The sequence below is a fragment of the Lepidothrix coronata genome, unplaced genomic scaffold (genome assembly GCF_001604755.1).
Source record: "Lepidothrix coronata isolate B3197 unplaced genomic scaffold, Lepidothrix_coronata-1.0 Scaffold177, whole genome shotgun sequence".
Taxonomy (NCBI): Eukaryota; Metazoa; Chordata; class Aves; order Passeriformes; family Pipridae; genus Lepidothrix; species Lepidothrix coronata.
Window position 1 is genome coordinate 1095062 of NW_016690357.1, and position 14527 is coordinate 1109588.

The 14527-nt window shown below is 41.0% G+C and overlaps 1 protein-coding gene and 1 long non-coding RNA gene across 2 annotated transcripts in view; one reads left to right on the forward strand and one right to left on the reverse strand.

Moving 5' to 3' along the window:
• The first annotated feature begins 705 nt into the window (after positions 1–705).
• SCIN (scinderin) overlaps positions 706–14527 on the forward strand; it is a 52275-nt gene continuing 38453 nt past the window's right edge. The window contains exons 1-3 of the mRNA XM_017830365.1: positions 706–920; positions 5578–5732; positions 7238–7399. Coding sequence (XP_017685854.1) covers positions 722–920; positions 5578–5732; positions 7238–7399 — 516 coding nt within the window. The 5' untranslated portion in view covers positions 706–721. The remainder of the gene's footprint in view (positions 921–5577; positions 5733–7237; positions 7400–14527) is intronic.
• On the reverse strand, positions 4316–5362 carry LOC108504865. The gene is made up of 3 exons (XR_001877281.1): positions 5203–5362; positions 4559–4679; positions 4316–4418 (listed from the first exon to the last, which is right to left on the reverse strand). It is a non-coding gene; the product is annotated as an uncharacterized LOC108504865 (long non-coding RNA).

A 14527-nucleotide genomic window follows, 5' to 3' on the forward strand; every position in this document is an offset into this window, starting at 1 on the left:
TGGGTTTAAATCTTTTGGGTTGTTGCAAAGTGTTGGAAAAAAGGAAAGGAAAAGGAAATTTATATAAATTCTGGGCTTCATCTAAAATCTTCAAAAATATTTTTCCCCCTAGAAAATGTCTGCTAGCCATATTGGACAAATGAAATGGGATTACTTGGCAAATGAGAGCTGTGCTCTGCCATTCCAGCCTGGGGTGAAAAAGAGCCCAACCACAAGCGCAAGCTACGGAAACTCTTTGTATTCCGGTACCAGCAGCTTACAGAAACAAGGCAGATGTGATAATTATAGAAACACACTGCACAGCATTGTAACACCCGTAGGTACTGGGTTAGCCCGCTTGTACTTCACTTTCTTGACTTTTATGGGTTTTTTCTCTTATTACCTTAGAATAAGGAAACATTCTCTGCTTGCAGTGAGCGAGGCTGATTTTTTTTTTTTATAACACCCCTGCTACGACAATAGGCACAGAAGGAAAAAAGGACGCCGTGCGAGTTTTGCAGAGGTGTAAAAAAATTAATAATTAAACAAAAGCCGGCCCCGCGAGCGGATGGAAAGGGGTGGGACAGACGCATCCCACCACCCACACCACGCTCCGCACCCGTCCCGGGGCCGGCCCGGCCCCGCCCCGCCCCGCCCCGACTGGGCACTATATAAGTGGCCGCACCCCTGGCCCTAAAGGCGGTGCTGGCTGTCCTGCTGCGCTGCTTCTCCGTGTCCCGCTATGGCTCCCGAGCGGCCCCCGCCGGCCTTCGCCGAGGCCGGGCGACAGAGCGGGCTGCAGGTGTGGCGCGTCGAGAAGCTGGAGCTGGTGGCGGTGCCCCCCGGGCTCCACGGCAACTTCTTCGTGGGGGACGCGTACCTGGTGCTGCACACCGAGCACCGCGGGTCCGGCGTCGCCTACCGCCTGCACTACTGGCTCGGTAGGAGCGGGCGGGGGCCGGGCTCGGGGCCGTGGGTGAGGTTTGTCGTGCCCACTCCTGCTGCCGTAGGTTCTTGCTGGGTTCCGGGGGATTGGGAGCTGGGTTTTCCCCGCCCTTCTGAGAAGGGCAGTGGATGCTAAGCTTCTGGGTGGAGATAAGAGTAGAGCTGCCACCAAGCATCGGGGTGATGTCGAGCTTCACCCCTTCTGATGGTGACGGTCTGTGTGGTGGGACAATGGGGTGCGGCAGAAAAGTGAACACTTACTTGCTCTGTGATGTTAGTTTGGAAGTGCTGAAGGGTTAAAATCGAGTTTTGGGTGCACTCAACAGAGATATACTAGTGAAATCTTCTTTTCACTCACATCAAGAGTTTTCTTGTGTTTTTTTCCGCTTGGATGAAAATTCCCTCTTGGCCATCTCCCTGTGGTGTTTTTGACCTGGTTTGTGTCTGGGTGTTGCCTTTTTCAGCTAGACTGATTCTGCTTTCTGATGATACAGGGATCAGATGCAAAGTCACCAGTTTTTTTGTAAAACCTCTTTAGTATCAGTCTGACAGCCTACTGGGAACACTAGAACTGGGCTGATGTCTTTTGCTTTCCACCTTGACTAGCATACTTTACATCAAAATAGAAGTCTGACATAAGGATGCATTTTCTGTGACTTCCTCGTTTCCAGGAGGTATCTTATGACTTCCCTGTCTGGCCACCAAGTCATCCAGTCACGGTGACTGCTGTGTAGCTGTCTGAAACCTATTACTTTGTTCTTGTTTCACCATCAAGTTTGTGTTTGTAGGCAATCATCTCATTGAATGTACACAAAGATAGGTTAATGTGTATTAACATTAATGTGTTTGAGTTGCAGTGGTTCTCATTGTACTTTTGCATGCACTGAAAAAAGAATAGCATATAAAGCTGGGATTGCTTCTGTATAAATGCTCGAAGTGTGTTTAGTTTTGCATGGGTTAGGAGTTTTTCAGATGGCAAGCAGGATTGTGTCTGTCTGGTGAGATTATAATCATAGATGGCAATGTAAATGAATTTCTGGCAGTTCTGTCAGCAGTGCTGCTAGTTAATAGCAGGGTTTGGCTGTTCAGACCTTCATTAATGAATCTAGAACTACTTATGTTATAGTTAAAGTCTAGTAGACACTTCCCAGGGAATGATGTAAGGACTCTTTGCAGTTCTTTGGAAGTGAAGAAAAACAGTGACTGACACTTGCAGTAATTAAAACCTCTTTGCTGTTGGCGAAAGAGCTTTAGTTGTACCTGCTGATGCACATTTCATGCTGATGTTGTGATATGCAGATACTGTAAATGGCTTCAGGTGATCAGGGTATCTGTTGTTGTTGTGCAGCTGGCAGGGTGGCAATAGGGTGGCTCACTGCTGGGAAATCCCTTACTGTTTGCAAGATACTTCAGTAGCAGGGTGGAGAATCTCAAATACTGCTGCACTCATAATATGAACAAAAGATCAGAACTTCAAACAAGATGTATGGGGAGAGCCAGTCACATGCAGGGCGAGAACCACAGAATCACTTTGGTATTTTTAACTGATTTGCACTGCTGGTATGTACAACAGACTTTTCCCTTATGACCAAAGACTGCATAACCTGTGGGCAGGAAAACTGCAGTAGGGTTTTTGTGAAGACTTCCCATAAGCTGTCTCTAGACAGATACAGCAGTCACTATCAGACTTTGGGATGTAAAGAAAGAATCACACAATCAGCTAGGTTGGAGAAGACCTCTGAGGTTGATTCCAACCTATGGCTGAACACCACCATGTCAACTAAGTGCCACATCCAGTGTTTCCTTAAACACCTCCAGGGACGGTGACTACCACTTCACTGGGAAGCCCATTTCAATGCCCAATAACACTCTCTGTAAAGAACTTCTTCCTAATGTCCAACCTAAACCTCCCCTGGTTCAGCTTAAGACTGTGCCCTCTTGTCATACTGCTGGTAGCCTGGGAGAAAAGACTGACCCTCACCTGGTTACAGTCACCTTTCAGGTAGTTGTAGAGAGTGATAAAGTCTCCCCTTGTGAACTCTCGTGAAGTTAGATAGGTGGAAACCCTGCAGACTTTGGGCTTAGATGCTTACAAGGGCCTTGCCATTTGGTGACACAGTTCTGCTCCTGCCTGTCAGCTGTGCTGTGTTTTATTGTGGGGGTCACATATGGTGGCTTTGAGTGTGAATGGATTCTGACTTCAGCAAACCCCTCCCCCCCTAAATTCAGAATAAAAGCAGAGCATCCAATTTTCCTATTATATAGTGACAAATGTCTTCCTAATACCTTGCTGGGGGTTAGAAGGAGGTCTAGACCATGGGAAGATGGTCTGTGACTGATGTGCTGACAGTCTTGAGCTGTGGTTGTCACCCTAGAGTTAAAGTGACCCAATAGTTGTTCTGTCATCCTGAAGTTTCCTATGGGAAAGCCACTGTTTTACCAAATATCACACATACAGTGAAATGATGTTGAGGTTGGATCATTTCTGAACAACTCAGGTGCTGCAGCAATGTTGGCATGGCTGAGCAATCAGTGCAGATCTGTGTCATGGTAGCTGTATCCATTTTTAACTTGGCTCAGATATCCTGGCTCAGTTGTCTGTACTGGCACTTGAGAGATGCCTTAGTAGCTAAACTACTAAAGCTAAGGGAGTTGTCTGGACTTGAAACTATCACTGGTGGAAACAGCATGTACTGTGCCAGTATGAGGCTACTTGTGGAAGTTAGACTAGCTATACCTCACTTAATATCTTTAATAAAATCATGACTAGTGTTTTTTAACTATTTTTTTAACCCTTCTCCCCAGAGATGTAGTCATAAGATCTGTCCGTATGACCTGGGATTTAATCTGGTAAAAATTTGTTCATTTTCCCTGTATACTCTGCCTTATTTATGGCTGTTTGTGCATCAGACTGTGAGGTAAATCTGTTTTTCATACAAACTTGAATAACCTATGCCTGGACTGATGCCCACTTGATTTTTTTTTTTTTTTAATGGAGTTTCTCTGAGTATTTTATTGCATAGCAGCAGTGAGACCAAGCCTGGTAGTAACTCTTATCTCTAAAACTGTTCAAAAACCATTTTTTGTCAACCCTGAACCCCGTTATGTGTTTGCAAGCAATAAATCAGAAGGATCTAGTCCTAATGGATATGAATAACCTATTAAAAAACAAACAAAACATCCCCCAAACCCCCAAAACTTTGCCACCAGCTTTAAGGTGGTACCCAGATCTGAGAAAGCATATTGCCAAATAGCAATATATTCTATTATTGAGTGATGGGCATTTTTTTCCAGAAATTGTCTTACATCCTGCTTTCAGTAATTTATTTTTTTACCTTTTTTGGGTAGGCCTAATGCTCTTTGCTTCCCTATGCCTCCATTAGTCTTCGGACCCCTTCCCTATTTCATCCTTGGTGCTTTCTGGAGGCTTCCATATCACCTGTGTCTCCACAAAAGCTGTGGTGGTGGTGGCATTGCTCCTGGGAGAACCATGGCTGTTGGTGGGAGATGGGAGACTTGTCTTGTGGCATTTGCACTGCTGGAACATGAATAGGGGAACCGTTCTCCCCAGCAGAGGGGCCTTCCCTTAGGCATTCCTGTCCCTCCTCTCCCATGCTTTATTCTTTACCAATACCTTACTGACAAGCCTCCTGTAACACCAACACCTCACTACACACTTCCCATTCTTCTGCAGCCTGTGAGAGGTATCTCTGTCCAGGCTGTCTGGGCTCTATGCTGCTTTTCTGTTGAGTCACCTAGAAGCAGAGAAATGGTTAATGTAAGTGAGAAGCTGCTCTTGAGAACTGCTGCTTGTATACCAGCTTTTCTCTCTTATTTAGACAGAAAAATAAATCTAAATGGAAGACCTCACTTTTCTTTATTTTTCTAAAGTTTTTGAGAAACCTGGTTTTTTTAAACTTCATCCTGTTTGTGCTTTCCTTGACACAATCAAAACTGCTGAAAATGTTCATCAAAAATGTATAGGCCTATGTTAAAAGCTTTGGTTTAATATACAGCCTGATTTGTGGCATGATTAAGCCGTCAGCACACTAGGTAGAGGCCATTTTGCCACAGTCCTGAGAAGAGGCTAATCTCTGAAAGGTACAAAACAAAGTGGGACCTCATGAAGCAAATATCAGAGCCCCATAGATGCTTTTCTTTCTCCCAGCTGTACTAGGCAAACTATCTTGCTTGCATTATTGTGTGAAGAGGACTGCTTTTGAATTATTTTAGCTTTATAGCTTAGAGAGTTGTTCTTAGCATAAATATCCAGTTTACCATCCAGACAGTCCTTTGACATGACCTTCCTTTGTCTTTGCACTTCAGCTCAAAGTCCCAAAATCATTATGGCTGACAGTTGCTGTGCTAAACTCAATTGAAATATTCTTTTGTTTAAAGAGGCTAAGAGAAGACAAACTTTGCTATTTTTCACCTTTCCCCTCCCCCAGTTCTACTATAAATGTAGTCAAGAAATGGTCTGGAAGATCATGTATTAGGTGGTGAACAAGGTTATGATGTAGTGCTTTGTTGCCTCATAAACAGTGGCTGTACAACCTGCTGAAGGCAGTGCCTGATTGTCACGGAAACAATTTCTCCAACAGAATTCAAAGTTATATTAATGCTTTACAGACATAATATTTCCTCTTATTTCAGGGAAAGAATGCACCCAGGATGAAAGCACAGCTGCAGCTATCTTTGCTGTTCAAATGGATGACTATTTAGGAGGAAAGCCTGTGCAGAGTAGAGAAATTCAAGGATATGAGTCTACTGAGTTTGTGGGTTACTTCAAGGGAGGAATCAAATACAAGGTAAAGACTCTTGTCAAAATGAATTCTAAAATTGTATGTAACATTGTCCCCCACATTAAAAAAAAAAAGGTTTTTCTTTGTAAATGGAGAGTTTAAAAATTGTTACTTAATACTTACTGGGCTTAGATCTGAACTACCCAACTTAAACTGTGGGAGTCCCAGTGCTTGTACAGAAAGAAGCAGCTACTTTGCCAGTGCCTCTTATGATATGTGAAAACCTTTCCCAATTATTTTTTTTCTCCAAAATAAAACTGTCATGAGATTTCATGGTAGTGTGTCTAAGGGAGCTCAGAGTAGGGACTCTTTGTGTCTGGGAGGTATTAAATCGTGTGGAAATCACTTCTATGTTGTAGACTGAAGCATTTTGTTCAAATGCAGAACCCAGTGTGCTCAAGTGGTTAGAAACATGAATAGAGTGTAAAAAAACCAAAACCTCACTCAAGCCTAAAAATGGGGCTTTTGCAGTCCTACTGCAATTTTTTTTCTAAGGTAGATTAAAAAAACTCCCAAATACTTCTCACAAAAATTTTATATTTTTGTGTCACTTCCAGAAGCTGAATATTTGAAAGGAATTTTTTTTTTTATTTTTATTTTGCAGCATCTGAGGGGGTTTTTAAGTAATGTATCTCCTGCGAATCTCCCCATAGTAGGAGCTCTGGGAAATGTGGCTCAGTCAGCCTTTTTTTCCCCATTATGGAGGCTTGTAACTTTTCACAGACTACAAAACCAATTTGAAGCTTTTAACTCTGCTTGCATAAAAGCATGAGTCATGTGCCCAGTCTTTTACATTTTATTTTTATTTGCACTTTCAAGAGCTAGTTTCTGTTCCAAACCAAAGTCCGGGTCTCCTGGAGGAGTGGAGAATACTGCCTCACAGAGACAGACAGCCAAGCCAGTTTACAGGATTATGTTTATATTTATGACTATAGATTATAAATCAACAGTTTGGTCTCTCTTTTCCAGTTTGGTACTCCTTGCTAGGTTGTCTCCTAAGTTGCAAGTATTCCTTTCATAGAATTACAGAGCTGCTGTGGAATTACCCATCTCTCTACACATAACCGGCAACTAAAACCACCTGGACCTCTGAGAGTCAAGTTTGGAAAACTTAAAAAGGAGCTACATATTTCTCTGCTTTTCCCCAGTCCTTATTTGACAACCTACTGACTTTTGTCCTAACAATACGGTTCAGTGTTACCTCATCCTCTGCAGGATGCAAGATAGTGCTGTAAATTCTGTGTTTTCCCTTTCCTTGTTTATCTGCAAACCCTTTGAAGCAGGGTGGCATCTGCTCCTTTTGCTAAAGGTTCACCCCTGAGAGTTCAGCATCAGCAGCAGTTTCTGTCGGGTCTGTGATCAGTACTAGATTATCAACAGTAGATTATTTTGGCTTCCTTCTTGCTGCATAATCTTTTTTCCTCTGCTAGCTCCTCGTCTGTAGCAAAAAAAGGTAAGTTTGCAGAAATAAAGCTGAAATAAAGCTGGCTGCTTTGTTTTGTTTTATTCAGGCAGGTGGTGTTGCCTCTGGATTTAATCATGTTGTTACTAATGATCTGAGTGCCCAGAGGCTGCTGCATATCAAGGGCAGAAGAGTTGTAAGAGCCACAGAAGTCCCCCTGGCTTGGACCAGCTTCAACAAAGGAGATTGTTTCATTATTGACCTTGGAACTGTAAGTGTTTCCTAGAGCAAAATACACTGAAAATAAGACATACAGCATCCCTGATAAGGTCTGAATCATCCCCAAAAATCAGTTGTGCATTTTAGTCACTCATGCAAACCAACAGAGAGAATCTGCTTTACAAAATCAGTTTGTAACTTGAAAGGTTTGAAACTGCCCTAAATGTTTCCTGAAGTGTGCACAGATTATTCTTCAAGAAATAGATCTCTTTTCAATTAAAGGCATTTGGATTTTTCAGTCCTGATGTTTGAATAGCTTAAGCTGTTCACAGTAAGTCCAGTCTGACTTTGACGCTCTCACTGGCTCACTGGGATCAGTGCTAGAGTTCAGAGCAAAACACAAATTCAACCTTCACTTAAGAGCATTTCTTCATAGGTATAGAACTTTGATCATGACAATTCACCCTAAAGAAATAGCTGCAAAAGTGGTTATGAAACTACTTGAATATTTCAAGGGTTCACTTGAGGAGCAATCACTTGCTTCAAGACTTTCTGCTGAGAGCAAGTAGAGACAGCACAAAAAAATATGGACAGAGATGGGAAGATAATTTTGCTTGCTTTAGATGACTTGAACTGTAGTACTGTCACCTCAGAATACATGTTAAGACTTTCTGATACTAAAAGTAGCTTCTAGGATGTAGTCCACACTAGATGCTAGTTACCAATTTGAAATTATTCCCACAGCTGATATGTCAAGTGTATAAAATGGAAAGCATATGAAAGAAAATAGCACCTGCAGTTATTTTTAATTGTAGTGTTCTTCAAGGAAGTGGTGAGCTACTTCGAGATTTCAGAGCTCCCCTGACCTTTTTAAAAATGAGATGAGCTCTTCTGAACTCATGTTGCACATTTGGCTTTTTCCTTTGAAAAGCATCCCCTGGTGTGACAGTTGAAGATAATTGATACAATTACTTGATACCAATATGACTTCGATTTATTATGATTCACAGCCTTCAGAAGGAACACCAGCCAGTGTTTTTTGAACAGTATCCTATTCCTCCTATATCAGTGTGATCTAATAATCTGAAACAGCCAGGTGATCAGTATCCAAAGTTATCTCTGATTGTCACTTTGCCATCTCCCATGTGTTAACTGAAAGGGAATAGATGATTTAAGTCTCTTTTGCAGAGTTGGAATTAAACATTTCTAGAAAATGCTGCTTTTGCATTCAGGCTGTATGAGTTTTCTGGAGTTAACCTCCCATGGCCACCCTGTGAAACTGAGTGTACTTCATGAATTCAACTGGCCCTGGCCCTTATTGTGCCACAGTTACTTAGTTTACCTAGAGTAGTTACTCAGGTCACACTGCAGACATGGCTGTGATACTGTTGAAGTGCACTGTGGGTATATTGCAGTGTTGCCTGTATAGCTTGGGGTTCATGGCTTTTGGTGAGATATGACAGTGCTGTGACTAAACGATTTAAATATAATATGGCTTTAGAGTCTTTATCTAATGCTGAGTGTACATTGTGAGCTTTTTTCTTTTTTTTAGTATAACATCACTGTTTTTTAACTTCCTGTTTGACAAGACAGAGGTCAAGCAGCAATGCAACCCTGTGCCTTCATAGGAAGAAAGATTAGATGTGAATTTTTTTTTTTTTAACCACTCTATGGGAAATGTCAGTCAAATCATATGACTAATAACAGTTCTTGGTCTTGTCATGTCAGTTGTGTAAGAGGGATGTTTTTTCTTGGATCTATTGACAAGTTAAGGTAAAGAGTGTTTCAGCATCCAGACATTAGTAGTTACTTCACCATAGGTTATTATATAAACCAGACCATGCATGTGGGAGATGAAAAGGCAACGTGTGACATAGTTCAGGATGAAGTGCCTGTAGATAAATGGGTGTGGTAGAAAATATATTGTCACAGGGGAAATCTTGAGCAAGTTTTATATGAACTATATTTCAAGATAGAATAACTGTATTTCAGATTGAAATTTTCCATGACTATGGGTCCATTGTAAATAGATGAGTCTTTACAGGACCCCTTAATTGAATGTAAGGGTCATTTAAAAAAGAAAAGGATTTTGGCTCAAGTAGATTCCTTTACTTAATAATCGAAATAAGTCATCTTAAATAGGATTGCTCTTGAGTCTTGGGATTTATTGCAGGGCACTACTGACTCATTATCTGAGAATAGTGGGCAGTAATTGCATAAAATAATGAGCTTATGATCAGTGCTTTTAATATCGAATTATTGTATCTCAAATAAGATGAATTTCCAAGATTTACTTTCCCCAGTCTCTTAACTAACCAGAAGGATGGCCTCCATGGCACTGCAAAATTGCTTGTGCAGTCCATTTCCTGTTAGATTTTATCAAGCCACTTATCTAATATAACAAAAAATCACTTCAGTTTTCCCTCTGAGCTCAATTACTGCAGTATTTTAAACCCATGGTTTGAACAGATGAGGGAAAATTACAGAAGGTAATAATGATCAGGAATAAAATTGTTACTGGTCACTAAGGTTTCCCTCATGTGGATAATGCTTTAAGTAAAAAGTATTTGTGTGCATTTCTAGCTATGTTTGCAAATTTACAGTTCATGTTCTGATGGTCACCTCATACCTAGATCATAGAATAGTTTGGGTTGGAAGGGACCTTTAAAGGTCATCTAGTCCAATTCCCCCTGCAATGAGCAGGGACATGTTCAGCTAGATCAGGTTGCTCAGAGCCCTATTCATCCTGACCTCGAATGTTGCTGTGCAAGTTATTCTACCTTGATCCAGAGTTCTAACTCTATCAGAGTCAAACCTCGGCTGGAAATAAGATTGAAAAATAGTGTTGTAACTCTTTCTCGTTTTTGTTGGGTTTTTTTGTTTGTTTTTTTTTAAACAAGAATTAATGTTGCCATATTTAGTGCCATTCATTTGAGTGCAGTGCGGACTTCCCATCCATTGGCAAATCAAAAAGCTGTTGCTGCAGCCCTTCCACAGCCCTGGGAAACCTCTTTTCTGAGCCTGACCCTGCTCTTAAATGTGGTTGGGATCCCGTGGGTACGTCTTGCATGTGCACAACCCACACAACACCCTTGGTTGATGTGTTACCAAGCCACATTTACAGCACTTCAAATACCCTGCCCAGGTCTAATCTTCCCTCCTTTGAACTGTTTTGGCTGGAACAGAAAATACCTGCAGAAGGCAGAGAAAACACTGTCTGTGATATGAGGGGAGTCATTAGCTGCGGGTGATGTGTAAAGCCTTTCGTTCAAGCAATCTTCTGTAACATCATGAACTGAGAGCATTGGCCACTACACTGATGTTCCTGTACAATGCATGATCCAGGAGAGTGCCTGGAGTGCCAGACCCTGATTTAAGATTTACTTTTTTTTCTACAAGGGTTTTCCATGACACCCCTTTAATTAACCCAGGGATCTCTCCAAAGGGAGCCTTTGAGACAGGGCAGGAAAGACAAGTGCAGGGCAGTTGCTGAGAAGGCCTGCAGTAGAGCACACCTTACTGTGTCAGGTGCTGCTTAGTGTGTCCTGTCCTGGCATAGATCTGCTCAAATCCTCCCAGAAGCTGTTATCGTCTGCCATACTTCCCATCCTGTCCTGAACTATTCCTGGTATCCCACCCGAGAGGCACCAGGATGAGTTTGACAGTTGTTGGCCACCATAAACTGTCTGGCCTTGCTCTGTATTTCCCCTTTATCTCTTCCTCTATAACACCATCCTCCAGCCACCTTCCCTTGGCCACATCCATTTTTCCTCCTTCATCTCCAAGACAATTCTCAAAACAGCAAGGAGCATGGGAGGGCATGGAAAATGACCACAGAAGGTGAGGAAAAAGCTGAATCATTGTGCCATTTAGTGAATAACATACACACAGTTTCACAGGCTATTTTAGGATTTATCTAGATGCGTATGTAAATATACTCTATACGTTTATATTTCTGATAAGATATGCTAAAGATTTTCATCTTTTGTCAATTTTCTTGGTTTAAAGTGGGAAGGAAAGTTGTCAGTATTGTGAAGTTCACCCTATGTACATTGTTGGATGCTGGTGACTTACAAAACTGGAATGTTGAGATTGGAATGATAATTTGTGTAGTTATGAATACGTGAAGCAGAAGTAATGGGAGTAACAATACAATAAAACAACACAAAGTGATCAGCTGATTTTATTGAAAGCTTCTCAACTCAGTTCGGGAAGCTCTGCTGTATCAAAGCTGTTTAAAATTGTATCCTTAATGACCAGCAAAAATAGCCTCTGTATTTGTTTGGATAGAGCTTTGTAAAATGTGAGACTCGATTCTCTCTGTCTGACTTACCTCTTGATGGGAGGCAGCAGCAGTGCCATGAGCAAAGTGACTGCAGAGTGCAGGGAGAGGGCTGTGCACTGCTCAGCCCCCTTGAAGAAATTAAGAGACAGTTGTTAAAATAAGGGTGTGAGGAAGGATGTGTGATAACTACCAATCAGTTTTGAGCTTGGGCCTGATTGCAGCTGAAAAGTTTTGTCAGTGCAATAAAAGTTCTGCGGATGAGACATTACCCTTCTGCCAAAGGAAGAATGCAGATGCTGAGGTGATAACTGTAGCTCAAACTAAGTGAAAACTGAAGGTAAACTATATTCAGTTGTCCATTCTTCCCGTTCCTACAGTGGTGCTTATAAACTGATTTATATACAGCCAAGAGGTTGCTGATTTGAAAGCATGTACTTTTTAAGGGCTCCAAGGGAAAATGATGATGCTAGAACTCAAAAGTGTGAGACTGAATAGAGCTGTTGTGACATATCTGTCAGTATCTTCTTATTTTGAACTCCTGACATAATAGGTATGTCAAAAGAAGACAAAATTGCTGCCTTGCACAGATACTAGAAAAAAATACATCAAGCAAAAAGACTGGCTTTTTATGACAGCTGCTTTTCATAAAAGCTGTTAATTTGGTATAGATTAAATTATGTTTACAGAAAGAAAAGTAACTTCTGTTTTTTAACAGTAAAAGACCAAGAGAACAGATACTTGCTTTATGATTATGACTGTGGGGTATGATTCAGCATGTCAACCTTAAGCACAGTTGTTTTGCTTGCCTCTAATCTCCTTGCCTTCTTGGCTGCACTGTCTCTTTCAGTGGCTTTGCTTCTCTTCCATTAAAGAAAACAATTCACAATCAGACATTAACTGCTTTAGTAAAGTCACTTTAGGTGTAAACAGGACTGGAAGAGTAGATTCTGGCATTTTGCAGTTCATCACTTTAAGTTTCTAGTTGCTTTCCTTGGCACTAACAACTGACTCAGGTAATTTTTCCATGTTTTTCCATTCACATATTTCTCCTACAACTAACCTCTTCCCCAGTTTCCCCCAGCTTAAACTATTGCTCATACTGTAGCAGGAAGCTGCTAAACAAGTAGCAGAGCTTGAAGAACTGAACTGATTTCATTCTTTATTAACTTTATAGACTTATTAACTTTATGGACTTATTAACAACATTAAACTGTGGTCGTATCTATACAATGTGTATCTTGATAAGCAAGCACCTAATTTTTCTGTAATTCTGTGAAGTAATTACTTTTACAACTCTAGTAGTGTTAAATCCAGCATTCTGGAAGTTGCTATAGTGTCAAAGTCATCAAATGGAAAAAGAAATATAAAGCCCTTTTCCACCCCTATACTTCAGTTAGAGTATTCAGAGTATGTATTTTTCCTTCATACTCTATGGACTGGAAAGCTTCTCCTCACCCCTACTTGTACACAAAAAAATGGTTGGACCAGAGACCATCCTTTAAGCTTCAGGTGGACAGGACATACATGCATGCACAGGGGTTTGGTTAAGTTAGTTTACTTCCTGATGTTGTAGAAATCCAGATGTTTTGCTGATTGAGCTGCTGTTATCTAGAATTGATGTCCTTTTGGCATTCACCCCTTAATGCACTGTGGTATTGCAACAGCTGTTCTTAGTACATACTAGCAAAAGAGTTGTGAGAGGAAAAATGAATGTACTAACTGCATCACTCTGCTATAGCTGCCTTATTTTTAGTCTGAAAATTTGTTCCATTTGAGTCAAATGGGAGACTCCAGGACTAGTTACAAAGTCACTATTGTAATTATACTAGGACCAGGCTCATGGTGGCTTCAGCAGCATTCTGGCTGAATGAATCCAGAGTTTGTTTTGGATTATCAAAACTCCACAACTTTCAATGGTTCACTGTATTACAGTTTCAACATATGTCAGAGGCAGATGTGATGGATATGTGAAATGAGGTTTTTTTTCTTCTCCCTGCCTGTATCAACAATTCAACAATCAAGACAGGGAAGAAATTGAATAATTTAAGAAGACTAATGTTTTTGGAAGGCTATGTTAACTTGGTTGAATTCAAATATTCTTCTTAATATGTATCATCAGTTCCTAGAAAAAACCTGAATGTCAATGAACTGACAAAAGGTGCTGTATCCTAGTAAGTTTTATTCAGTTTTACAGTTCAGTTATTTTCCCCATTGTGTGGACTTTAAGTACAAAAAAGTAAATCAGGAAAAGAAAAACTCCACACTCTTGCTTTAGGGCTCTGTTTTATTTCTAAACATTTGGTGTTTGAAATATGAACACCAAGGTAATATGTAATTGTTTTACAAATATCTGGAATTGAGGGCATTGAAAGCATTTCTGTTGCTTGTAGTTTATATGTAAACTTTTCTCCAAGTTTATTTGTGTTTTGTATTGGCATTTTTTTCCTTTAAACCTGTTGACTTTAATTAAGGGACTAGACTTTAACAAAGAAGAGTTTCAGCTAAAATTAACTCATGCCTTATCTGAACAGCTGTTCATCAATGACTATGAAGAGAATGAAGTCTCAGGTGAGAGCACTGAGTTGAGAGCACTGAGTTGAGTGGACTCAGTTGAGAGCACTCAGTTGAGAGCACTCAGTTGAGTGGACTCAGTTGAGTGGACTCAGTTGAGTGGACTCAGTTGAGAGCACTCAGTTGAGAGCACTCAGTTGAGTGGACTCAGTTGAGTGGACTCAGTTGAGAGCACTCAGTTGAGAGCACTCAGTTGAGTGGACTCAGTTGAGAGCACTCAGTTGAGAGCACTCAGTTGAGTGGACTCAGTTGAGTGGACTCAGTTGAGAGCACTCAGTTGAGTGGACTCAGTTGAGTGGACTCAGTTGAGAGCACTCAGTTGAG